A 27,574-nucleotide genomic window follows, 5' to 3' on the forward strand; every position below is an offset into this window, starting at 1 on the left:
GCGTGGATAATGGATAAATGTTGCGCATGTGTAAACATCACTATGAAAGTGGTGGCCAACGCTTGAGCACAATCAACTCATTCACGCAGGACTTTGCTACCTCTTCTATGGATGAGACCAGATCCCAAGAAGTTTGACTTCCTCTGATTTTACATTGAGCTTGAGGATTGGTGACAAATGTTGCGCATGCATGAGCACTTAATTTGTAGCGCGTGTGTACCGATGCTCGGTTCACACAGGAGTTTGTGGACCTCCTATGGTCCAACATTTCTTCTGTGGATAGGTGATAGAGGTTGTGCATGTGTGAATACCTCAATGATATTGGTGGGCACACATGAGAACTACTGCACCATTAATACAGGATTTTGCAACTCCTTTTTAGGGATCACTGCAGATCCCAGTAGTTGGACCTTCTCTGATCATATATTTACCATGTCCTGTGAATGAATTATAAATGTTGACCTTTGAGTAACCCCTTGAGTGTTGACATTGACGCGCCCAGGGGATGGGGACGACTCGGCGCCCAGGCCTTGTTGTTGCCTGATCTTGGGGGATGTCACGGTGGTCGGCTCCCGGGCCCGTACCCTGGGGTCACTCTTAAAAGAAGGGGGGAAGTTGTATGGGATAGGGATGTTCGCGACGCCACCTGTGGTGTCTGGTGGGGATCACCGGCGCTGCGACAGTCCTCTGAGGCCGGTGTTTAGGCAGCTTAGTTGGTATGACTCCCCACAGGTGGAGCGGGGCCTCAGGGCAGTATAGGTGAAGGATGCAGGACAGAGGGGACCCAGCCGGGTCAGAGGAAGAATAGGCACACACACAACAGTTCACTTCAGTACCTTTACTGGTGGTGTTTCAGGCACAATCCAGGGCACTTTAGGGTGAAGGGTGCATATCAGGACTCTCCCCAGTGAGCGGGTATAGGGCCTCCTGTTCCTTGCCTTTCTTGGATGAGTTTCTGACCTGCCTGGAGCTAGGCCTAACTTGGTCTCTGTATTGCACCTGCTGACCTGGTGGTAGGGCCTTCTGTTGGAGTTCACACTCCCTGGTCTCTGGGGCCTCCGTGACTCCTGACCCTGGTATAACAGTCAGCTTCTGGTGAACCTGGGACGTATAGTTCTCCAGGGGTTCCGGTTATTCCTGCTGGGGATATAGGCCCCCCGTAGGCACGGACCCGGTGTCCGGTAAATGGTTTTGGGGTGAGCTGGTTAAGCTCCTCTGCCCCCTGTGTTGCTTGCTTACTCACTCGCCTTCGGCCACGCTCGGGGCCCTCACTAGGCTTCACACGGGCAGTAGGCCTCGCTACTCTTCGTCACTCTCTGAGCGTCGGCACGCTCCTGGCTCACTAATCTTAGCTCACTGAGTCTGAACTCTCTCTAGAGGAACTGACTGAGCTCCACTGCAAACTGACCTCTCTCAGGCTCATCTTCTGCAGGGACTGGAACTAACTCTGTCCCCTGAGGAAACTGTTCTCTAGACTGCCTGCCTAACTCCACCCTCCAGTATATATATCCCTATCTGGGCTCCTTCTGGTGGTCTGAGGTGGTAGGGTGGAGGTGTGTGAATGCTATGAGGGCCTCTTGTGGAGAAGTCCATCCATGCACGCCTCTGGGATCTGTGGCACCAATGCGCAGCAGGGCGCCACAACATCATCTTAACTTGAATTTTCACCTGTATTAAAGTCCAGAGCTGCAGTTACATAATATCATGCTTTGGAGCTGAAATCTCCCAACATTCCATTCTTTTTGAGGAACACAGAGGGTGCTGTGAATTTACATTCTGAGATATCTCCTCTCTACACTCCCTTGTTTTTATAGGAGCTTGGCTTCCTCTATAAATAGTCCATCTCGTAGTGGATGGTCTCTTTCTCCTTTGGAGACAGTTCGAGTATTTGCATAGTTAATGCCCAGTTCCTAGGGGCCAACTAATGTGTCATTAGTCAATAGCAAACCATCAAAGACAAAGAAGTATTTCTGTATGAGTCTCATAACTGTCAAGATGAAGAAGTGCTGAGCAAACCACTTAAGAAATTAACCATAACCGGCAGCTACAGAACATCGTCCACCCTCGTGTCTTGGTTTACTGTGTTGTCCAGACAGTGTGGGCCAGGAGGCATCAAATATCTAAATGAGAAAGTCATACTTTAATCAAAAGAACGTAATTTACAATCAAGCTTTGATGATTTTTTTCATATCTATGATGTCAAATCAATGTAGATGTCCTATGAGCTACTGTGTTTGTTTATAGGATACCCTCAAAATATTGGAGTTTATCAAGTGAATTTATACTTAAAAATGGATACATAAAACCTCATCTGACATAAATGGACCTTACCGTCATTGTACTAAAAGTGGGAAAATTCAGCTTTTGACTGGAGTTTTGGGCTCGTCTGAGGTCTAAAGGTCTCCACCAGCCACTTCTGGTCTCTAGATAGAGTCCTCGTTTGCCATGTTATGAATAGGGAAAATTTCTTAACAGAAGATCATAGATTAAAACGTAGGGTTCTGAGACCGATCTCAACTACCACCTAGGGATTGGGAAGGATCTTTGTCAGGTGAAACTTTTTGGCTACGTTTTTAGAACTGGATTAAAATGAAGAATGGACTAAAAAACTACACTGATGGCTAAGAGAGGACCATGTGGTTGCTATAAGCTAAACTATGGACTTCTCTGTCCCTTAGAAAGGGCAAATTTTATAGGTTGCTAACCACACCCAGAGATGAGGTATGTGGGTAGCTAGACCCGCCCAACTCTTCACAGCTACCCGTAACCCGTCTCCCAGGTGCACCAACTAGTCCTCTTAGTACGTGCGTGCACTAGAGAATCACTCCGGGCTACATCACAGAGACCAGCCATCTCTGTGATACATACCTCCCATCGACTATGTGACCATTAGCCTCCTTACAGTCCATATAGTTGACGCAGAGTAAGAGAATGTCCTTTATGTGTTGCATAAAAATAAAGCATATGTGTTGAGATGGGACTGGAAGTAGACATCCAGTTCACATTACTACTGAGCAGTTTACCAAAAGGCAAACCATAGGGGCTGCTTGTAATGGAACCTTGGATGGTAGAACTCTAACTAGAATAGCCAGTGCAAAGGGTTATTGACTGATAAATACTGATGAGCAAGCACTAAAATGCTCGGGTGCTCGATGCTCGCGTCGAGCACATTGGAATACTCGGGTGCTTGGTCCGAGTAACGAGCCCAATGTAAGTCTATGGGAAACTCCAGCATTTTTCAGGCAGCTCCCCCAGGCGGTCTGCAGAGGGCCTAAAAATTGCCCAAATCGATGGGAACAGTGCTCAAATGACATGGAGACAGCATGGGGAAGACCCCTGGAAGCATTTCTGACTCCCAATTCACTTCTGTCAACAACGTTGTCAGAGGTATTACGCCACTTTTACGGAGTCACAATAAAACATACAAAAACAAGACCAAAATGGATTTTCCTGGGAAATATGTTAAGGAACATCCTTTCCAGGGTAATGACTTGTATATAAAGCAAAATAAATAACCAAAAACAAAAATGCTCCCCCACACCTTGGGCTATGTTCACACGTAGAGTTTTTAATGTGTTTTTTCACTTTTGCATTCACCAGGAAATGTCATTTTAACAGTTTACAACCTTATCTGGCCATGTGGTGTGTGAGATATCATCAGACACAGTGTTTCATTTATGAAGAAGGGACTCTGAAAGTCACAAAGCCTATTTTTATAAGGCCATCAGGTGGCCTTTACTATTCTTAAAGGGCCAGCAGTCGGCCCTCACTATTCTTAGAGAGCCATCAGCCGGCTATGTTTTATTGTTCCCATTACAAAAGAGTGGGTCGCCTATACTGTTATTGCGTATGCAGTGAGTGCAAGGGCTGCCCAAAATTTGGATGCACCCCAATACCCCTTTGAAGAGACTTAGAGGAGGGCCTCCTGAAAACAATGTTTCCATTATTTGGAAGTGGGTCTCCCATTGTGTTTGCCTATGCAGTGAATGCAAAGGTTGCCAAAAATTTGGAGGCACTCCAATGCCCCTTGCAAGAGACGTGGAGGTCAGAGGGCCTCCTGAAAACAATGTTCCCATTATTAGGAAGTGGGTCTCCCATTGTGTTTGCCTATGCAGTGAATGCAAGGGTTGCCAAAAATTTGGAGGCACTCCAATGCCCCTTGGAAGAGACGTGGAGGTCAGAGGGCCTCCTGAAAACAATTTTCCCATTATTAGGAAGTGGGTCTCCCATTGTGTTTGCCTATGCAGTGAATGCAAGGGTTGCCAAAAATTTGGAGGCACTCCAATGCCCCGTGGAAGAGACGTGGAGGTCAGAGGGCCTCCTGAAAACAATGTTCCCATTATTAGGAAGTGGGTCTCCCATTGTGTTTGCCTATGCAGTGAATGCAAGGGTTGCCAAAAATTTGGAGGCACTCCAATGCCCATTGGAAGAGACGTGGAGGTCAGAGGGCCGCCTGGAAACAATGTTCCCATTATTAGGAAGTGGGTCTCCCAATGTGTTTGCCAATGCAGTGAATGCAAGGGTTGCCAAAAATTTGGAGGCACTCCAATGGCCCTTGGAAGAGACATGGAGGTGAGAGGGCCTCCTGAAAACAATGTTCCCAATATTAGGAAGTGGGTCTCCCATTGTGTTTGGCTATGCAGTGAATGCAAGGGTTGCCAAAAATTTGGAGGCACTCCAATGCCCCTTGGAAGAGACGTGGAGGAGGGCCTCATAAAAAAATGTTCCCATTAGAAAGGAGCGGGCCCCCTATACTTGTAATGCCCATGCACCAAGTGTATGGGCTGACAAACATTTATCCCTGGGGGGTATACATGAACATACTGTATAATTTTTTTTTTTAAAGACATCATAAACACCCTTTAAAAATTATGTGGGTGTTGCATCATGGACCACAGTCACCCTGGTGATATGGTGGTGGAGGATGAGGAGAAGGAGGAGGACAAGAGCAAATAGCCAAAATCAGGAAGCGTATACCCATGTGTGGGTGTAAAAAGGTGCATGGGAATACACCTCCCAAAAAAAGACTCTGGATTTGAGTATATGTTACGCTGCTATCATTCGGAGGTGTTGAGAAGTCTGGCCCAATCCAGCCCTTGTTCATTTTTATATGAGTCAGCCTGACAGCATTTTCAGTTGACAGGCGGATGCGCTTATCAGTTGTAATTCCACCAGCAGCACTAAAAACCCGCTCTGATAAAACGCTGGCGGCAGGGCAGGCCAGGACCCCCAAGGCATAGAGAGCCAGTTCATTTGATGTATCCAGTTTGGATACCCAATAATTATAAGGCACAGAGGAATCACGGAGGACGTTGGTACGGTCAGCAAGGTACTCCCTCAGCATCTTTCCAAACTTTGCACTCCTTGTTAGAGTACCCCACGCCTCAGGGCTTGTGCGATGGGAGGGTCTGAGAAAACTGTCCCAGAACTTTGACAGTGTTCCCTGCCTCTGCAGGATTGAAGTTGTGTCTCTCTCGCCTGTACTCTTTGGTTGTCCAACGAAGTGTGACCCCTGCCGCCAGCGTTTTCAGATGGGAATTTTTTTAATAGTTCCGCAACAAGGGCCTTCTGGTACTGCCCCATTTTTGTAGACCTGTCCGCCTCAGGAATAAGAGATATAAAGTTCTTCTTGTAGCGTGGGTATAGAAGTGTCACCAACCAGTAATGACTGTCACCCAAAATTTTGAGAACGCGAGGGTCATGGGAAAGGCAGCGTAACATAATAGTCTGGCATGCATGGCCAGAGTGTAACAGGTAAGACTTCCGTGTCCTCACCAAGAGGATGACTGACCATGCTCTCCTCCTCCTCTCTGTCCTCTGGCCATCCACGCTGAACAGACGGTATGACAGCTTTGCAGGTAGTACCGTCTATAGCGCATGAAACGAGCTCCTGTTCTTCCTCCTCCTTCTCCTCTTCCTCATTGTCACCCAATCCACGTTGGGATGAGATGAGGCTGGGCTGTGTGTAATCACCCTGTATGGTTCCTTGCTCCATCTCATCATGCTCCGTCTGTAATGCATCCTCTTTGATTGTGAGCAGAGAGCATTTCAGAAGACGGAGAAGCGGGATGGTGATGCTAATTATGGTGTCATCGCCGCTTACCATCTTGATGGAGTCCTCAAAGTTTTGGAGAATGGTACATATGTCTGACATCCATGTCCACTCCTGAGGTCTTATGTGTGGAGTCTAAACTGAATACCGACGGCCTTGTTGATGCTGGTACTCAACAACTGCCCTCTTCTGCTCACAAATCCTTCCCAACATCAACAGTGTAGAGTTCCAACCTGTGGGGACATCATACACCAGTATGTGAGCCGGAAGCTGCTAACGCTGCTGAAACACGGCAAGGGCGGCGGAAGCTGTAGGTGACTTACTAAAATGGGCACATGGGCGGCGTACTTTAACAAGCAGATCCGGCAGCTCCGGGTAGGATTTGAGAAACCGCTGAACCACTAGATTAAGGACACGGGCCAGGCATGGTACGTGTGTGAGCTCGCATTGACTCAGAGCCGCCACCAGGTTCCGGCCGTTGTCACACACGACCATTCCTGGCTGTAGGTTCAGCGGTGTGAGCTACAGATCTGCCTGCTCTTTGAGAGCTGTCCACAACTCTTCAGCATTGTGTGGTTTGTCACCTAAGCATATTAGCTTCTTCACAGCCTGTTGCCGCTTGGCCGAGGCAGTGCTGCAGTGCTTCCTGCTTGTGACTGATGTGGTCATTTCGGAGATGGAGGCTGAAGAGGAGGAGGAGGCTGAGGAGAATGATGTGCAGGAGCTGTAGACCGTGTGGGCAACCCTGACTGACCTTGGGCCCACAATCCTTGGAGTCGGGAGGACGTGTTCTGTCCCAAGGTCTGACTGGGTCCTGGCTTCCACTATATTAACCCAGTGTGCCATCAGCGAGATGTACCGTCCCTGCCAACCAGCACTTGTCCACGTGTCCGTGGTTAGGTGGACTTTCCCGGTAACTGCCTTGTTTAGGGCACGGCTAATGTTCTAAAGAGCGCCAAACATGCAGGGAGGGGACCCAAGCTCCCACCGAGCATCTCGCAAGTACTCGGTGAGCTCCGAGCATCTAGACTACTGAGATGTTTGGGTGAGTACCGAGTAGTTGCGAGTATGCTCGCTCATCACTACTGATAAATCATGACATGGTTGTGCAGGGGAAAATAAGCCATGGGTCCTTGTGTCCAAGGCCTCCAAAGGAGATCCCATTTTTATAATTGCCACGCCTTATGTCTATGTACATCACTGAGTGTAGCCTACAAAATCAATGCTTGCAACTCATGGACGTCAGTAGGGAGTGGAATAGTTATGTCTGTTATGTCACATTATTTTTGTAAAATTGTGACTTTGGAACTTTACCTAGTGCTTTGGTAAAATTGAGAGTGATTTCCGCAATGATTTTTTTTCTTTTGAGAAATCTCATTAAGAAGACAGATTAATGGGTAACCAACCATGTGTGCTTTTCTTGGTAATTTCCTTAAGTCCGCAGTTCCTGCATTTATGGAAACAACGTGTGTAATGATAAGGGGATTTTTCAGATGAACATTAACCCGCCACATCAACGTTAGAGGTTATCAACCAGATTGGATCATGGGCTCAACCATGAAGTACGCCATCTCACATATGCATGACGTACCAGTAGTTGGTTCTGGTTCTCCGCCATGCCTTTCGGTGTCTATTATTGCCTGGTTTGTTTTTTTAAGCAAACTGCAGCCAAGTGACAGGGGTTTTACAAACCTGGAAACCCCCTTAAATACAGGGAGAGATTTTGCTACTGGCCAGGATAAATATTACCTTCCTTCCTGAAAGCATCCACATCTTTTATGTCTTCAATTCCAGATATGAGTAAAGTGTTTCAAATGTCTGAGGTGGAGGGTTTAGATGGTGAGAAATGTCCTCATTTGGCAAAATCTGAAATGAGTAATAAAATATTAAGAGATAAGTGTTGGCGTAAACAGGTCCTTCTCATAGCACTGGTGTACAATTATAGTAGGAAACCGTTGGATTCATGGAATAGAAGAGGAATACTAGTGAAATACTGATGTTTGATGTAAGCCGTTTTGTGGAGGCCATCCATCTATTAAAAGTTGCCAGATCCTGCCTACAAAGATATGTTTTATGACATGTTTAAAATAGCAGATGTTGGAAACTAATCAGATTTTCTGGGGTAGCACATACTAGGAAAATGATGCAGCATGAGATAATTCTTAGTAGTTATGATACTGGAGGATTTTAGTTAGAGATTATAAGCAAAAAGGCATGGGTTGTAGGCAGAAATGTGGAGATGTATGTCTGTGCAGCACTGTGGAGAGCACAGGTCTGATAGAGAGGAAGAGGAGATGTAGGTTGATGCAGCAGTATGCAGAGCACAGGTGGGGGCTAGACGGTGATCAGGAGGATATAGGTGAGGAAAGGGCGGTGCAGCAGTGTGGAGAGCACAGGAAGGGTGACAGTTATGAAGAGGAGATATAGGGTGATGCAGCAGTGTGGAGAGCACAGGAAGGGTGATAGAGATGAAGAGGAGCTGTAGGGCAGTGCAGCAATGTAGAGAGCACAGGAAGAGGGATAGAGATGAGGAGATGTAGGGCAGTGCAGCAGTGTGGAGAGCACAGGAAGGATGATAGAGATGAGGAGGAGATGTAGGGCAGTGCAGCTATGTGGAGAGCACAGGTAGGGTGATAGAGATGAGGAGGAGATGTAGGGCAGTGCAGAAGTGTAGAGAGCACAGGAAGGATGATAGAGATGAGGAGGAGATGTAGGGCAGTGCAGCAATGTGGAGAGCACAGGTAGGGTGATAGAGATGAGGAGGAAATGTATGGCAGTGCAGCAGTGTGGAGAGCACAGGTAGGGTGATAGAGATGAGGAGGAAATGTAGGTTAGTGCTGCAGTGTGGAGAGCACAGGAAGGGTGATAGAGATGAGGAGGAGATGTAGGGCAGTGCAGCAGTGTGGAGAGCACAGGTAGGGTGATAGAGATGAGAAGGAGATGTAGGTTGATGCAGCATGGTAGAGAGCACAGGAAGGGTGATAGAGATGGCGAGGAGCTGTAGGGCAGTGCAGCAGTGTGGAGAGCACAGGAAGGGTGATAGTTATGAAGAGGAGCTGTAGGGTAGTGCAGCAGTGTGGAGAGCACAGGTAGGGTGATAGAGATGAGGAGGAAATGTAGGGTAGTGCAGCTGTGTGGAGAGCACAGGTAGGGTGATAGTTATGAAGAGGAGATGTAGGGTAGTGCAACATGGTAGAGAGCACAGGTAGGGTGATGGGGATGAAGATGAGATGTAGGATGGTGCAGCATTGTGGAGATCAGAGGTGGGGGGTGGACGTGATCAGGAGAAGATATAGGTGGGTATGACACGCCCCCTGGGCCGTGGGGTACTCGGTAGCCGGGCCGGTCATTGCTAGGGGAGATGTCACAGTGGCAGGGACCCGATCCGTGACCCAGGGCGGTCAATAAAAGGGCGATATTTTACAGGGGAATTAAAGTTCTTTTATATACAGTTCGTGCTGCCACCTGTGGTAAAGGCAAAAGGGAGCCGCCACTGCGGAGCAGATCCTCTGGAGCTGGTGTAAATACAGCAGAGTTGGTTTAGCTCTCCACAGGTAGAGATTAGCTCCAGGGCAGTGTAGATGTTGCTGCTATGGAAGTAGCACTCGTGGTGCAGTGTAGTGCAGGAGGTGATGGCGCAGCAGTAATAATTGACAGAGACAGTGGGGTGCAGTCTTCCGGATTTACTCACAGTTCTTACTTTGCTCCTGGTTACAACTGCAGATCATAACTTCCCACGTCGTGCTGCATTCACCAGGAAGGGGCTCAGCCAACCCTCAGGTACCTCAGGAGTACATAACAGGACCCCCTTCTATGTGTTCCTTCTGGCCGTCTCCCTGCACCTCACACCTAGTGTCCCAATCCAGTGACCGTGGACCTTGCCGGGCAACGTCTTCTCTGTCCCCTGGGTCCTCTATGGCCACCTTCTTGGTGAGACAGATGTGGCTTGTGGCTGCAGTACCTGAAATACTGCAGCCTCCGGTTTCCTAGCTGAGGCTTAAAGAACTCCGCTAGTTTAGGGACCGGTCCCCTCTGCGCGACCTGACCCCTCCGCCGCCGGGCCGATTCGGGCGTACGGGTGGCCTCCAGCACTGCCCGTACCCCTGGGGTCCCTTCCACGTTCCTAGAGCCTTTCTCCTGCTCCTCTCTCTCTCTCTTCAGTCTTCGGTATCTCTGGCTAGGCCCTCCTCCTGAGCAGAGCTCCTACAGAGCTCCTGCTCCTCTCACTGTCCTCCTTTGACCGAACTCCACTCCACTCTACTCTGTCTGTCCCTTTCTAGATGGTTCCATCCCTTTTTATATCACCTCTTTCAATGCTCCCCTGACCTTCTTCCTCCACCCACACCCACTACATGGTTCCCCCTCACTTTGGTTCCCCCCACTCCAGCCAGGGACAGGGCTCAGCAGGGAAGCGACGCATCTTGCCCCTCCTGCTGGTCTGGAGTAGTGTAGTGTTGGATGCAGGTGTTAGGGTCCCGGGCTGTACTCCTTCCTTACCTGAGAGTGAGATACCACACCTCTGGGTGAGATGCAGTACCTCTGTGGCGACAGAACCCGCAGGGGCGCCACAGGTACATAATTGAGGAAAGCACAGGTAAGGGCTAGACAGAAATGAGAAGGAGATGTAGGGTGGTGCAACAGTGTGGAGAGCACAGGAAGGGGGATGGAGATGAGGAGGGGATGTAGGGCAGTGCAGCATGGTGGAGAGCACAGGTAGGGTGATAGATGCAAACAGCTGATTGGTGTAGATGCCAGGTTTTGTACCTTCAACACCGTGATATTGATGACCTGTGCTAAGAATAAGTCAGTAATATCTAAGCTCTGGAAAATCACTATATTTTTAGATTTCATACTTAACAGTAGTTTGACACAGAAAAAGCATAGTGGAGACTTCTCAGGCTAGCAATCTGTCTGTTGAGTCATTTTTAACCATGAGGTCCATAAAGAATTTGATGGGAAGAACATGACCGGCCGCACAGAGACCGCATCTAACAGCTAGAACAAAGATTGTGAGCTTGGCCCTCTCCTCAAACATCAGTGTCTGACCTCACACATGGGCAAAAAATTCCCACAGACCCCTACAAAATCTTATATAAAACTTTCCTAGAAGGGCAGGAGCCATTATATCTGCAGAGGGGTGACTCCATATTAATGTAAAATAAACAGCTACCTTACATATCTCCCTCGCTGATGAGGAATAATCAGAGTCCATTAATTTCTCTTTTTAGCCCACATTTTGCATTCTCGCTTTCTGTGCACTATATCAGACACCCGTACAACGGCCAGAAATACTTTTTGCTGCGCCCATAGAATACAATAGTTCCTTTGTGCCTGAGCAGATGCTAAAGCTTTTGTATGAGATAAGAAGCCTTTATGTTCCTTAGTTTTTGACCTTACTGTACCTAATCTATTTTCCCACCTGTCTGTAATGAAAGAAAAACCGTTTCGGCAGTTGTCTACAGGGCAAACACAAGGCCATTGTGCTGACGGCTTTGTGTGACATAATATATTGAATAGGAGGGGGTCATTGGGGGACGGGAGGTTGGTTCAAAAGCCAAAGTAAAGACTTTGTACATGCAAAAACTTAGGTACGGATTCAGCCAAACCCCTATCCTTTGCCTAGTCTTTGTGCTTTTACTTGACAGCTCAGTTTCTGGTCACTTTCCTAACAATCCAAAGAGCGCCTCCTGCTGATACAAGTCTTATATGTTACACTTTCCCTATTCCTAAATTAAATCCCCCAATAATGAAGTCCCGACCATTTCTTGCTACAGTGTACCAACCCATGCCCAATTCCTCATCTTGTTTGTATTAATCTGATAAATGCAGTTGAGTACAGATGAACAAAAAGACTTGCTGGAGCGTCAATGTCAGTAGCAGAGGCCGTGGCCACGTCAGTTACAGAGGCCGCCGGACCCGAGCATTGAAACCTCTTACTTGCAGATCCTCTTCTAATTAGGATCTGCGACGTCATTACTTTCTGTCGTGAGATCACGGGGGGGGTCTATTAATCAGAAGAGGGCCAAGCAGTAGGAAGTCAGACTAAAGGTACCGTCACACTTAACGACGCTACAGCGATCCCGACTATACGACCTGTCAGGGATCGTTGCTGCGTCGCTATGTGGTCGCTGGTGAAATGTCAAACAGTCAGACCTTCCCAACGACGCAGCAACGATAAAGTGACCCGTAATGATCTGTATAACGATGCACGCCTATGTGTCTCAGTTCTGAGTCGCCAACGAGGTCGTTGGTAAGGTGTCAAACACACCGATGCATGCTACCCAGCAGGGCCTCAACGATCAAAAAATGGTCCAGGCCATTTTGACACGACCAGCGATCTCACAGCAGGGGCCTGGTCGCTGCTACATGTCAAACATAGCGAGATCGCTGCTGAGGATCGCTCTTGCGTCACAAAACTTGTGACTCAGCAGCGATCTCGCTTAGTGTGACGGGGGCTTAACATTGTGGCTAATGGTCCTGCATATAATCTTGCTTACCGTAAAGCCCCCGTCACACTAAGTGAGATCGCTAGCGAGTCACATGTTTTGTGACGCAACAGCAACCTCAGCAGTGATCTCGCTACGTTTGACACGTAGCAGCGACCAGGCCCCTGCTGTGAGATCGCTGGTCGTGTCAAAATGGCCTGGACCATTTTTTGATCGTTGAAGCCCCGCAGGGTAGCATGCATCGGTGTGTTTGACACCTTACCAATGACCTCGTTGGCGACTCAGAATTGATGACACATAGGCGTGCATTTGCGTTGCATCGTTATACAGGTCGCTATGGGTCACCGTATCGTTGCTGCAACGTTGGGAAGATCTAACTGTTTGACATCTCACCAGCGACCACATAGCGACGCAGCAACGTTCCCTGACAGGTCGTATCGTTGTCGTGATTGCTGTAGCGTCGCTAAGTGTGACGGTACCTTAACTCTAGAGATGAGCAATTCGATTTGCTCTGCCGTGGTTTGGCATCGAGTCTGGTCCTACTTGGCAGTTGGTCTTTACTTCTAAGCTTGGCATCCTCAGCCTGGCATGTTGGACACCTCTTTTATATATGACATCAATTCAGGTCTAGTGACTGGGCTTTACTTGACGTTATGACATTCGGGATCATCACATCAAGTGAAGTCTAGACACTAGACCAGAATAGGTCTAGTGAGACCTCAGGGTCTCACAGAATCCTTGGAGAGCCTGAGGCATCAAGGATGCCAGGAGCAGTAGTGAAGACCAGCTGTCACTGAAGACCGGACTAGATGCTGGACTACGAATTAAATTGCTAAACACTGGAGACAATATATTTGCTTCTTACCTGACTGCTAGATGACGGCTGAGGCAATTCTAGCATGAGGTATTCCACTTTTCTCTCTTCTTTGGATTCTATAATGATAATAGAACATGTTATCTACCCAGTAGAATAGTAGTTCCCAAACTTTTTATCATGGTTGAAACCATGAAAAAGCTTTTTGCCATCTCAGGGAATCCATAGTTTATCACTTTGCTGAACAGACCTTCTTCTAAGGTTAGATGATGACTTTTATATGACTTGGTTAGGGCAATGTTCTAGCCCAGATAAGCTTTGGACACACTTCACCAGAAATCTTTTTGGACAGGCTAGAAATAATGGGAGGTCATAGTAAAACTTAGACAGTGGCTCCACTCCACCATGAACACCATCAATAGGAAGTTGAGGAATGACTCTTTTATGAATGGAGATGCACAACTCAACCATGGAGCCTAAGGGAATCGGCTTTGCCAACCATGTACTTGGTGACATCTTACCGAATTAATTTTCATAAATCTCTAAACAGAGAACTGGATCATAAATGGAGGTTTAGGAGAAAGTAACACAGGTGGAGCTCAGGCTGGGCTATCGACCTACATCAAGTGATTTGTTTTGGGAAAGCTGCCCAGATTTCATCTATTGTACATCAATTTCCTTTTGTAGAGCATGAAGAGCTGAACAGATTGATATATAGGTTTGTGAGAAGAGTTTCCATATAATTAGTATTTATTTAATTTAAATGTTTAATTGTCCAGTGGGCGGTCATACAGGGACCACCCACTTGACTCCAAAACATTTAAATGAAATACAAGTTATCCAAAAGCAAGGCAGATTATCACATATTTTGTAAAATCTTCAAGTTTTAATTCATGCAAAATATGAAACGAAGACCACCATGGCGAAGATTAAATCCAAGCTATCACTATGACGTGTTTATGACTGTGACCAAGGGTGGTAACATCGGAAAGGCATCAGAGTCATAGCTTGGCTTTAATCTCTGCCATGGTGGTCTTCGTTTCATATTTTGCATGAATAAAATTTGAAGATTTTATAAAAGATGTGATAACCCTCCTTGCTTTTGGATACTCATCGCTTGTCAGCCGACATGGACTAACGCATTTACTTGATGGAAGTGGTAACACATCATAGACGCATGTCCAGGCTTTTCCTTCCTCTCTCTTTTATATGCTGATTTATCCCTAAATCCAAGTTATATGGGTTTGTGGGAGAAGATTCCATACAAATTGTATTTAATTAATTTAATGGTTATGAGTCCAGTAGGTGGTCTTTATAGTGTTTGACAACGTTTCCTGTATGACCACCCATTTGACTCCTATGTATTCGAATGAATTAAAAACAAGTTATATAGATTGTGAGAAAATAGTCATATAGCTTGTATTTAATTTATTAAACTATTAACTATTAACCCCTTCACTAGCCAGCAATTTTCCGGTTTTTCATTTTTGTTTTTTCCGCCCCTTTTTCCAAGATCCATAACTTTTTTTTTTTTTTTTTCTGTCCCTATAGCAATATGAGGGCTGTTTTTTGGGTTTTTAATTTACCATGTTCATAATATGATTAAAAATAACCTTTCATTATGATTCTTAAGGTCAGTACTATTACGCAGATATCAAACACGTATCGTTTTTTTTTACTTAGACGGTAAAAAAAATCGGAAACTTGTAAAAAAAAATATTTAGTTTTTAATTTTTGTCGCCATTTTCCGAAATCTGTAATGTTTTCATTTTTTGGGATCTCGGGCTGGGTGAGGGCTTATTTTTTGTGCGCCGAGCTGACGTTTTTATTGATAACATTTTGTGGTAGATATGGTGTTTTGATCGCCCGTTATTGCATTTTATTGTAATGCTGCAGTGCCCAAAGAACAATAATTCTGGCATTTTGAATGTTTTTCTTGTTATGCCGTTTGCCAATCAGATTAATTTCCTTTATATTTTGATAGATTGGACTTTTCTGAACGCAGCGATAATAAATATGTGTATTTTTTTATTGTTTTATTTTTAATCGGGCAAAAAGGGAGGTGATTTGAACTTGGTTTTTTTTATATTTTTCATATTAACACTTTTTTTTCTGCTCTATAATTTGTTTTTCTCGGATTAGACACCATGTTTAATATGACAAATTCCCTTTAAGGACCATCGCTAGGAAGAAAATACAACGTAAATCACCCAATACAACATAATTTATATAAAACACTAATAATACTACTTTAGGATTAGCTACAATTGCATGTAACCCAAGTATTCCTTAAAGATATTTCTCATACAGTATAAAGCACTATATGTAGGATATGATGTGTAATAAAAGGTTGTAAAGAGGTTGTAAAATATATCTGCAGCTGCCCCTATAAAAGAAGCCTAACAATTACAGGTGCTCAAAAACTAGATAAAGATGTGCCAAATGCTACTCTGATGGCACAGCCTGCCACGTCAGCAAAGTATGTGATATAATAATAATTCCTCGATACACATCAGAGGTCGAAATGGACAATTTTGACCATAACGAATGAATGATTGTTGGATGAATTGGTGAAATGAGAGATTGTTAGTTCTGACTAGCTGTTGAGTGTTCTTTATTCTTCAAAAGTCCGATCGGTCTTGTTGGTTTTTCGGCCGATCATAAGGACTGGTTGTATCAAGATCCAAAAAAATCCTACTCGGCTGATGCAGTTTGAGATGTTTCTCTTTCTGCCGACGAGTGAGCGGTCATGTTTGCTGGGGGGACTCAAAATACTACAGTAATTCTCAAAAGATCCTAATCGACAGACTGAACTGAGTTAACCTGCCAACCTGCGCCCACATTGATTGTAGAGAGAACTGTCGGTCTATCCTCGCTATAGACATGACATCCAGCGTAGAAGTTGTGACCATACAGCCTATAATCTTAATAAGCCAGATGTTTAGATTTGTTAATCCAAGAGAAATACACTATTGTGTTTCTGTTGACTTGTGAATGTATGTGTATTTATGTGCCTGGTCAATAAGAACAGACCAGTATTTCTATAACCCTGATTGTTGTCTCCTCTTTGATTCTGAAACAATGATGTTGATTTAAAGTCCCCCCTACTATACCAACTATGTAAATAGATTAGCTCAAACAATGATACTGGAGCCCTGTGAGTAATACCCTCTCTAACCCCTTACCTCTGAATGTGTACTTAAAGGACAACTGTAACTATTTTAAGGGACATGTGCTTGTGTAGCAAAGAGACTTAAAACAGAGAATCAAGGAGAAGCAAGATGACACACAGACTCTGTCACACCATCAACATGGAAGCATGGATTTAACCAAAGAGACACAGATTTGGATTCTACATGATTCCGGCCTAAAGGTATATAGCCCTAACTGGAAAGATATGGATCTGCTCCATTGACCATCAGAGAACCCGTGGATACATTTGGGGAGACCAGGTTGGGACGATGAAGTCACCTGGCCCCATGGATATGTTGTTTGGGGTTGCCAGGAGGGACTATGCGGTCGCCGCGAACCCGTGGAGACATTTGGAGAAGCCAGATTGGGACCAGCCGGTCATCTGGCCCCATTGAATCTCTCAGAGAGGCCAGGGTGGGACCCTCAGGTCTCCTGGCCTTGTACCTCAATAGACTGCTAGCTTCCTAAACTTGTTACATTCTCTTTGTGGAGGCCCACCAGAAGCGAGGGGCCACTGGTTGAGGTACTTGGCCCTGGAAGTCCCAAAGTCGCAGCTGTTCTATCCCAGGCGGGCGGAGTGAAAGGATGAGACTGTGTAATGTTGTACCATCTTGGGTATTTGCTGGGACTGTTTTATGTGTTTATTGTCCTCTTTGTGGTTCAATAAAGTATTGCCACGCTGTTTTACCCTCACCCTATGTTGTCTGAGTAGTGTTACGCCCACGCAAGACCCCAGATCTTCACAGAAGTGTAGACCACTCAGGACAACACTTGTCCACATGACCGATTTGAGGTGTAAGGACCTCGCATTTCAGTTTTTATGTTTTATATTATTCAAGTGTGTCGGTGGTGACATTGCTGTCTCAATGGAAGGTCATTCCTTATTTTCTTCCTCAATTCCTGGAGAACAACAGTCATATTAGATTTAGAGGAGAGAGGGTGATGTTGAGATAAACTGTCGCCTTTTCATCTCCGAGTATAGAAATAACTAAAAATTAAACTTGTCCTTTCCCTTAATGAGGGGTCAGTCAATGAGTAAGTTATAAAACCTCCAAGTCATCCAGAGTAGCCATCTTTAGATAGCCCTCATTGCTTCTTATGTCTATATGGCTCATTAGGATGGATTTTAGCCAATAGTCGCATTATGTACATCATGACCTGTTATGATGCATATATTAAACACTTGATTGTCAGCGCTACAGGTGTTTCCTTCCTTACCTTTGCCCCTAGTTCGATATATCACAAGATGAACGGCTTTGAAACAAAAAAAAAATATTTTGAGATACTTTGTTGGGAGATGCTTATGCTATAAGTGTCTACATATGCCCAAGCTACCGGTGGTTGTCATGTGAATAGCGGCAATTTAAGGATTTTCTTAGCTTATTACAATAATTTCGGGAAAGGTAAGGATGGACACATCTGCAAGTCAACCTTGGATCCTCCACCAAAACTAATCATGCAATTAGAGATGAGCGAATCAATTGGTAAACTAATAACATAAATTACTTTGCAAAAAAAAAAATTTTGGAGATTGGATTTGCACAGATCAGGACTCTTGAATCATGGATTCATTATAGGGCTAGTAAAGGGTTAAAAATAAATACTTTCAAATCATACTTCCCTGCAGTGTTTCACACTGGCTAAGTCTCACACCTTCACCTTGTACATGACACATGCCAAGAAATGCCAAGCACCCCGCAAGAACACTAGTCAACGCTTGAAGACCAAAGAACAGTGGATCAATCTGAAGCCAACAGAGGACTAGGCGGGGAGCCATTGCTACAAGACACGTGAGTGGTATCCCCCGGGCTCCAAAGAAACGACAAGACCTTCTAGACTTACATGAAAATTGAAGTCCTGCTGGACTCCAATCAAAAGGGAAGACCTGGGACTTGAAGAATAGAAGAGTCCTCAGAAAAAGGGAAAATCTCCTGAACTCTCAGGAAAGAGAAGACCTCCTGGACTTCCAGGAGTAACAGGAGCCATGCTGATATCTTAAAAATGGCTAAATGGATATAAGGCACTCTGGATAAGGTGCACGAGTAAAGATTCCACTCCGTATAGTATTTGTATGATACTCGGCACTCAAAATAAAGAATATTCAGAAAGAATATTGATGTGTTCCTTTTATTTATATAAGGCAATACAAATATTACTGACGTTTTGGCCCTACAAATCTGGCCCCTTTTTCAAATACGGATTGTGAAAGTAATAGGCTGCAGTATGCGGCACTGAAGAAGGGCAATGTCTGCCAGGTGTGTACCGCTACACGGCAATGGTGTAAGCAATGGCGAAACGGCGTAGTCGGAGATCCGCACACACGTAGATCCGCCCAACTACAGTGAGTGTTTGACAACATCTATTGCATAATTGATAATTACTGGGAATTGAAGCATTATAACTAGTGATGAGCAAGTATGTTTTGTTAACCTGTAGCACCCCGAGGGCTCGGCTGCTACAGAGGTATTGCACCTCAGACCAGAGGTGTGGTATTCCACTCCCGGGTAAGGATGGTGTGTGGACCAGGACTCGGTAGGCTGCATGCACCACACACACCCCATTTCCGAGGAACAGACCAACGGTGCTCCCACTAGACAGAAGTGCAGGCACGACAGAATCTGTCCCTGGCTGGAGTGGGGAGGGGAAAGTACACCCAGTGGTGTAGGGGCAGATAGGGGTGGGTCTCTGGGCATAGGTAGGAGCCCATTGGTTGCTAGTCACCTGGGCTCACACATAGAGGGAGGTATATAAGTTTGGCACCATCTTAGATCTAGGTTCAGTTCAGAGAGGGGTTCAGCCAGAGAGGGCTGACAGGAAGCTGTGGCTCAGTCTGGGCCCAGCTCCATGAGGCAGGCCTGGAGTGGAGGCCAGAAACAGCAGAGAGAACAGGAACAGAAGAGAAAGGAAACAAGGAACAGAACATTAAGAGAGGCCCAGAGACACGAGAGAAGAAGGAACCCCATAGGCCCAGGAGATTGCGGGTGACGGGTTGGCAGAACAGGGTACCGGATCCCAAATTGGTGGAGGCGACTAATCCTCAGCCAAAGACCGGCGGTCGTGACTATATCTCGGTGCGACCCCTCAGTACACCTACCAGGAAGGCACACCACATAGGGTCAGGGATGCGGAGATCTGCGTGCCCAGACAAGACCCGAGGCAGCCGGACAAACGTAGAGTCACTGGTGGGGCACGGCCAGAGAAGGGAAGAGAAGGGAGCCCTGTGCCACGCTCTGGAATTGCCTGAGAGTTGGTCGAGCCCCTTGCCTGGTGGACGCAGCACGGCTTGGGCAGTCACCGCCGGTACCGAGGTGACTAGGACCAGTAAAGAACTGTGAGTAAAGCATTGAAAACTGCAACCACACGTCTCTGTGCTTCTTCGTCGCACCAGCACTACCAGTGCTGGGACGCCCGTGCACCATCACTCCCATCATCCACACAAACTGCCCTGAGGCTATACTTCTCCCGTGGGGAGTCATCCCATCCTTAGCTGCACATATAAAACCGGCCTCAGCGGTCTGCCTTGCAGCGGCGGTCCCCACTGACCGCAATCCACGGGTGGCGTAGTCGGACTATATTCACACTAATAAGACTGCCACTGAATTGACCACCCTGGGCACGGACCGATGCAACCCCCAGCGATCCGGCTCCAGGTATTCCCTGCACAACACAGGCCCAGGGGGCGCGTCAAACCCTTTTGTCGAGTATACTCAGGCGAGCACCGAGTATTTATAGCGTGCTGGGTGATATGTTTGAATCACTCCCGTGTCCATAATTTGCGACTGTTTGACAGCTTTAATACATGTGAGGAATGTCTGCTTCTTACACATTCCTCACATGTAATAAAACTGTCAAACAGTCGCAAATCATGCACATGGGAGTGATTCAAACATACAGTTAGGTCCATATATATTTGGACAGAGACAACATTTTTCTAATTTTGGTTCTAGACATTACCACAATGAATTTTAAACAAAACAATTCAGATGCAGTTGAAGTTCAGACTTTCATCTTTCATTTGAGGGTATCCACATTAAAATTGGATGAAGGGTTTAGGAGTTTCAGCTCCTTAACATGTGCCACCCTGTTTTTAAAGGGACCAAAAGTAATTGGACAGATTAAATAATTGTAAATAAAATGTTCATTTCTAGTACTTGGTTGAAAACCCTTTGTTGGCAATGACTGCCTGAAGTCTTGAACTCATGGTCATCACCAGACGCTGTGTTTCCTCCTTTTTGATGCTCTGCCAGGCCTTCACTGCGGTGGTTTTCAGTTGCTGTTTGTTTGTGGGCCTTTCTGTCTGAAGTTTAGTCTTTAACAAGTGAAATGCATGCTCAATTGGGTTGAGATCAGGTGACTGACTTGGCCATTCAAGAATATTCCACTTCTTTGCTTTAATAAACTCCTGGGTTGCTTTGGCTTTATGTTTTGGGTCATTGTACATCTGTAGTATAAAACGACGACCAATCAGTTTGGCTGCATTTGGCTGGATCTGTGCACACAGTATGGCTCTGAATACATCAGAATTCATTCGGCTGCTTCTGTCCTGTGTCACATCATCAATAAACACTAGTGACCCAGTGGCACTGGCAGCCATGCATGCCCAAGCCATCACACTGCCTCCGCCATGTTTTACAGATGATGTGGTATGCTTTGGATCATGAGCTGTACCACGCCTTCGCCATACTTTTCTCTTTCCATCATTATGGTAGAGTTTGATCTTGGTTTCATCTGTCCAAAGAATGTTCTTCCAGAACTGTGCTGGCTTTTTTAGATGTTTTTTTTATCAAAGTCCAGTCTAGCCTTTTTCTTCTTGATGCTTATGAGTGGCTTGCACCGTGCAGTGAACCCTCTGTATTTACTTTCATGCAGTCTTCTCTTTATGGTAGATTTGGATATTGATGCGCCTACCTCCTGGAGAGTGTTGTTCACTTGGTTGGCTGTTGTGAAGGGGTTTCTCTTCACCATGGAGATTATTCTGCGATCATCCACCACTGTTGTCTTCCGTGGGCGCCCAGGTCTTTTTGCATTGATGAGTTCACCAGTGCTTTCTTTCTTTCTCAGGATGTACCAAACTGTAGATTTTCCCACTTCTAATATTGTAGCAATTTCTCGGATGGGTTTTTTCTGTTTTTGCAGCTTAAGGCTGGCTTGTTTCACCTGCATGGAGAGTTCCTTTGACCGCATGTTTACTTCACAGCAAAACCTTCCAAATGCAAGCACCACACCACAAATCAACTCCAGGCCTTTTATCTGCTTAATTGAGAATGACATAACGAAGGGATTGCCCACACCTGTCCATGAAATAGCCTTGGAGTCAATTGTCCAATTACTTTTGGCCCCTTTAAAAATAGGGTGGCACATGTTAAGGAGCTGAAACTCCTAAACCCTTCATCCAATTTTAATGTGGATACCCTCAAATGAAAGCTGAAAGTCTGAACTTCAACTGCATCTGAATTGTTTTGTTTAAAATTCATTGTGGTAATGTCTAGAACAAAAATTAGAAAAATGTTGTCTCTGTCCAAATATATATGGACCTAACTGTATCACCGAGCAGCTGTAAATAATCGGTGCTCGCCCGAGTATACTTGGCGAAAGGGTTAACAAAACCTACTCGCTCATCACTACTTATAACATTTGCACTATGCTCTTTATAATGGGCTATTCCGGCTAGTATGATGGTTTGTTCGGCTCATTGCGACTGGGTCTTGTTTACCTACAAGTTTTTTTCATGCATTAATTAACATACTGAAGAATTTCTTATTAGCACAAGGCACTTTAATTATGTGATTATTATAACTGTATGATTGCATTAATAATATCTCTGAGCCGTTGCTCCCTTACTCTTATTACCAGGCTAATCTACGTGTGGACGTGTTAACGGTTTCCCATTTTTTCTGTTTTTGCAAGTTTTATGGATTTTAGATTTATCTAAATAAATACTTGATGTTTTATTCAGATGTATATTTCTCTTCTGTGCCTCTGAACTAAAACTTTTGATCAGAGCTCTGTTCATATACTTCATGTAGACGTGGTGTACACTGTTTGGTCTTTGGACACGTGTGCTAATTTTCACCATTTACATAATGTTGTAATAGCCAGCTCTCCCAGAATATCTGATAAACTCCTGGAAAAAAAGGGAGATTCCAAATAACCGGAAAACTTCCAGAACTTATGAGTAAAACAGGAAGACATTCGAGACTCCTTGGCATAGAAGGCCGGATGGATGCCAAGAAAATGGAAAGACAACTAAGATTCCTGAAAAAGGGGGAGCCATAAAGGACTCACAAAAAAGGACTACTGGAAATAAGGTGAAGCCTCTAAGACCTTCAGGAATAAGAGGAGACGTTCTGGAGAATTGGAAAAAAGGAAGACCTCCTGGACCTCCTAGAAAAGTAAAGACGTCCTAGACCCTCAGGAAAGGGAAGACCTTCTGGACCTCCAAGAAAGGGAAGACCTCCTCGACTCCCATCAAAAGGAAAGACCTTGTTGTCTCCCAGGAAAGGGTGAAACTTTCTCGACTTTAGAGAAAAGGGAAGACCTTCTGGGATTTCTGAATAAAAGGAGACCTGATGGGCTTCAGGGAATACAGAAGACCTCAGGTACTCCTACAAAAAAGGAAAACCGCCTAGACTCCTGAGAAATGGAAGACCTTCAGGACTCCCCCCCAAAAAAGTGAAAATTTCCCAGACTCCCAGGAATAAGAGACTTCCAAGATTACCTGGAATAAAGGAAGCGTTGTAATAGAGGATGATGGCATCACAATCTGTAGATGAAGTAATTTGATGCACAAATGAGCATGTGTAGCAGCAGAAAGAAATCTGACATGAGAAGTTGAACTAGTCCTCGCCAGCTTTATGATTTATATCTGTCATGAAGAGTCACACAGCAGACATCTCTGCAGATCTGGAAATCATGTTGCATGATCGCTCTTGGAGTAGCTGTTGGGCGCGTTCCTCATGTACTCCATCTACTTCACTGTAAATATGAATTGGCAGAAGTAGATGCCCACAGAAATACCCAGAGGTTTATGTGTGTTTGCCTGCTGAGAAATCCAAATAGAGGTTTCTGCCTCAGACTGTCATTTCAGCTGCTCATGAGCAATCCCAGCTCTTCTCTTCAGTGGAGAGGCATTATTGGGTTGTCATCAATGCTCCACAAACTGTCGGTGACTAAGTTGGGGTGTGCAGCCACCTGATGCTTGTCACTGGACATATCTGGGTATTTTCTTGCCTTATCAGCAATTTGCATACAAATATCAAATGCTCCGTAACAAATAATTGTACTGGAATCTATAATGTGTTTATCTCCTCTACAACAGGCTTCCACTCTCGTGGGCTTGATATGACCATGTACATGGAGATGCCCATTCATAAGCAATGAGTGGTCACACGGAGCTGACCGCTCAAAGTGAAGAGGCTGATCAGATGGAGTGACCCCTTTCTAAGAGTTTAATAGCCTGTGATGTACAAACCCCCAACATACAACCCCTGGCAAAAATTATGGAATCACCGGGCTTGGAGGATGTTCATTCAGTTGTTTAATGTTGTTGAAAAAAAGCAGATCACAGACATGGCACAAAACTAAATTCATTTCAAATAGCAACTTTAGGGCTTTAAGAAACTCTAAAAGAAATTAAGATTAAAAATGTGGTACTCAGTAAGGGTAATTTTTTTCAGCCCAAGCAGAGGGAAAAAAAATATGGAATCACTCAATTCTGAGAAAAAAATTATGGAATCACCCTGTAAATTTTCATTTCCAAAACTAACACCTGCATCAAATTAGATCTGGTCGTTAGTCTGCATCTAAAAAGGAGTGGTCACATCTTGGAGAGCTGTTGCACCAAGTGGATTGACATGAATGATGGCTCCAACACGAGAGATGTCAATTAAAACAAAGGAGAGGATTATCAAACTCTTAAAAGAAGGTAAATCATCATACATTGTTGCAAAAAATGTTGGTTGTCCACAGTCAGCTGTGTCTAAAATCTGGACCAAATACAAACAACATGGGAAGGTTGTTAAAGGCAAACATACTGGTAGACCAAGGAATACATCAAAGCGTCAAGACCAGAAACTTAAAGCAATATGTCTCCAAAACAGGAAATGCACAACAAAACAAATGAGGAACGAATGGGAGGAAACTGGAGTCAATGTCTGTGACAGAACTGTAAGAAACAGCCTAAAGGAAATGGGATTTACATATAGAAAAGCTAAACAAAAGCCATAATTAACACCTAAACAGAAAAAAACAAGGTTTCAATGGGCTAAAGAAAAGCAATCGTGGACTGTGGATGACTGGATGAAAGTCATATTCAGTGATGAATCTCGAATCTGCATTGGGCAAGGTGATGATGCTGGAACTTTTGTTTGGTGCCGTTCCAATGAGATTTATAAAGATGACTGCATGAAGAGAACATGCAAATTTCCGCAGTCATTGATGATATGGGGCTGCATGTCAGGTAAAGGCAATCAGGAGACGGCTGTCATTACATCTTCAATAAATGCCCAAGTTTACATTGATATGTTGGACAGTTTTTTTATCCCATCAATTGAAAGGATGTTTGGGAATGATGACATCATTTTTCAAGATGATAATGCATCCTGCCATAGAGCAAAAACTGTGAAAACATTCCTTGAAAGAAGACACATAAGGTCAATGTCATGGCCTGCAAATAGCTTGGATCTCAATCCAATTGAAAATCTTTGGTGGAAGTTGAAGAAAATGGTCCATGTCAAGGCTCCAACCTGCAAAGCTGATCTGGCAACAGCAATCAGAGAAAGTTGGAGCCAGATTGATGAAGAGTACTGTTTGTCACTCATTAAGTCCATGCCTCAGAGACTGCAAGCTGTTATTAAAGCCAGAGGTGGTGCAACAAAATACTAGTGATGTATTGGAGTGTTCTTTTGTGTGTTTGTTTTTCATGATTCCATAATTTTTTCCTCAGAATAGAGTGATTCCATATTTTTTCCCCTCTGCTTGGTCTGAAAAAATTACCCTTACTCAGTACCACATTTTTTATCCTGATTTCTTTTAGTGTTTCTTAAAGCCCTAAAGTTGCCATTTGAAGTGACTTTAGTTTTGTGCCATGTCTGTGATCTGCTTTTTTTCAACAACATTAAACAACTGAATGAACATCCTCCCAGCCCGGTGATTCCATAATTTTTGTCAGGGGTTGTAGTACACCAGAATGATCTCCAGGGACAATGCCATGGACTGCTGTATCTAAGCCTAGGATTTAAGCCTAAGAAGCATGGGTCACCAAGCTATGATTTGCCTATTTTGGACACATCATGCAAAGAGTGCAATCACTGGAGAAGGACATAATGGTCGGAAGAATAGAAGGAACAAGTCTAAGAAGAAGACCAGAAAACCTATGGCTTGATACTATCAAGATGAAAGTGGAGAAGAACCTGGTGGACCTAACTAGGCTTGCAAAAGATCTATCTTCTTACAGAACATCCATCAAGTCGCCATGCCTCGACATTGAGCCGAAGGCTGTTAAATAAATAATGAATAAATTTAAGCCTATTGTGTATGATAAAGTGACACAGCTACAGAGCAGTAGTTGGTTTTTGTCATACAGTGGCTTGCGAATGTATTCACACCCCTTGGCAGTTTTTGTGTTTTGCTACCTCATAACCTGGAATTTCACAGTTTTTTTGAGGGTTTGCATCAGTTCATGTAAAGAACATGCCTACAACTGTGAATATTTGTTTTTCTTCTTATTGCAAAGCAAACAACAAATAGGACCAAATAACTGAAAACTTCAGTGTGCATAACTATTCACCCCCCCTAAAGTCAGTACTTTGTAAAGCCTCCTTTGGTGGCAATTACAGCTGCAAGTCGATTTGGATAAATCTCTATGAGCTTTCCACATCTGGCCCTGGGATTTTTGCCCATTCCTCAAGGCAAAACTGCTCCAGCCTCTTCAAGTTAGATGGTTTCCTCTGGTGAACAGCAATCTTCAAGTCTGAACACAAATTCTCAGTTGGATTAAGGTCTGGGCTGTGACTCGACCACTGCAAAACATTTACACGTTTCTCCTTAAACCACTCGAGTGTCGATTTTGCAGTATGTTTTGGGAAATTGTCTTGTTGGAAGGTGAACCTCCGTCCTAGTCTCAAATCACTGACAAGAAACCAAAAAAAATTTGGTATTCTTTGGCATTTATATACATTTTGGTTATATATTTGGTATTTCTTTTCTTATATAGGTTTTCAAATCACTGACAGACTGAAACAGGTTTTGATCAAAAATATCCCTGTATTTCGCACCATCCATCTTCCCCTAGACTCAGACCATTTTTCCTGTCCCTGCTGCTAAAAACATCCCCACAGCATGATGCTGTCACTACCATGCTTAACTGTGGGGATGGTGTTCTTAGAGTAATGAGCTGTGTTGGTTTGGTTACCGACATAGCATTTACCTTGGTGGCCAAAAAGTTAAATTTTGGTCTCATTTCACCACAGCACCTTCCTGCATACATTTGGGGAGTCTCCCACATGTCATTTGGCAAATACAAATCGAGCCTCACAATTTTTGTGTGTAAGTAAAAGCTTTTTTCTACCCACTCTTCCATAAAGGCCAACTCTATGGAGTGAACGGCTTATTGTGGTCATATGGACAGATCCTCCAGTTTCTGCTTGGAACTCTGCAGCTTCTTCGGGTTTACTTTTAGTCTCTGTACTGCCTCTCTGATTAATACCCTCCTTACCCATGCTGAGAGTTTTGGTGAGCGCCCGCTCTTGTCAGGTTTGTTGTGGTACCATGTTCATTCCATTTGATGATAATGGATTTGATGGTGCTCCTGAAGATCATCAGAGATTGTTATATTTTTTTATAACCCAACCCTGACTTGTACTTCTCAACAACTTTGTCCCTGACTTGTTTGGAGATCTCCTTGGTCTTTCGGGAAGAAACGACCGGAAGGTTTATATTTCCTTCCTTGCTAGGTCTCCGTTCACACTGTCTGCTAAGGTTGTAGTAGATGGTAAAACCGAGACTGTGCCTGTACTTGTCGATAGCGGAGTGGGTGTCAATTTGATGGATTCTCGCTTTGCTCAGACTCAT

At 44.7% G+C, this 27,574-nt stretch overlaps 1 protein-coding gene across 3 annotated transcripts in view; it reads right to left on the reverse strand.

Moving 5' to 3' along the window:
- The window catches only part of LOC141154084 (SLAM family member 9-like), a 325,409-nt gene that overhangs the window by 78,898 nt on the left and 218,937 nt on the right, over window positions 1-27,574 (reverse strand). The window contains exons 5-7 of one of the 3 annotated variants that reach the window (XM_073639525.1): window positions 13,364-13,431; window positions 7,802-7,918; window positions 824-2,120 (exon numbers count right to left, since the gene is read on the reverse strand). In XM_073639525.1, coding sequence (XP_073495626.1) covers window positions 7,829-7,918; window positions 13,364-13,431 — 158 coding nt within the window. In that variant the 3' untranslated portion in view covers window positions 824-2,120; window positions 7,802-7,828. Of the gene's footprint in view, window positions 1-823; window positions 2,121-6,260; window positions 6,286-7,801; window positions 7,919-13,363; window positions 13,432-27,574 lie in introns of those variants that run through there. The other 2 variants (XM_073639527.1, XM_073639526.1) reach the window with 2 other exon arrangements.

This window comes from Phyllobates terribilis, unplaced genomic scaffold (genome assembly GCF_046119375.1).
Source record: "Phyllobates terribilis strain yellow unplaced genomic scaffold, ASM4611937v1 Scaffold_7__3_contigs__length_470593459, whole genome shotgun sequence".
Taxonomy (NCBI): Eukaryota; Metazoa; Chordata; class Amphibia; order Anura; family Dendrobatidae; genus Phyllobates; species Phyllobates terribilis.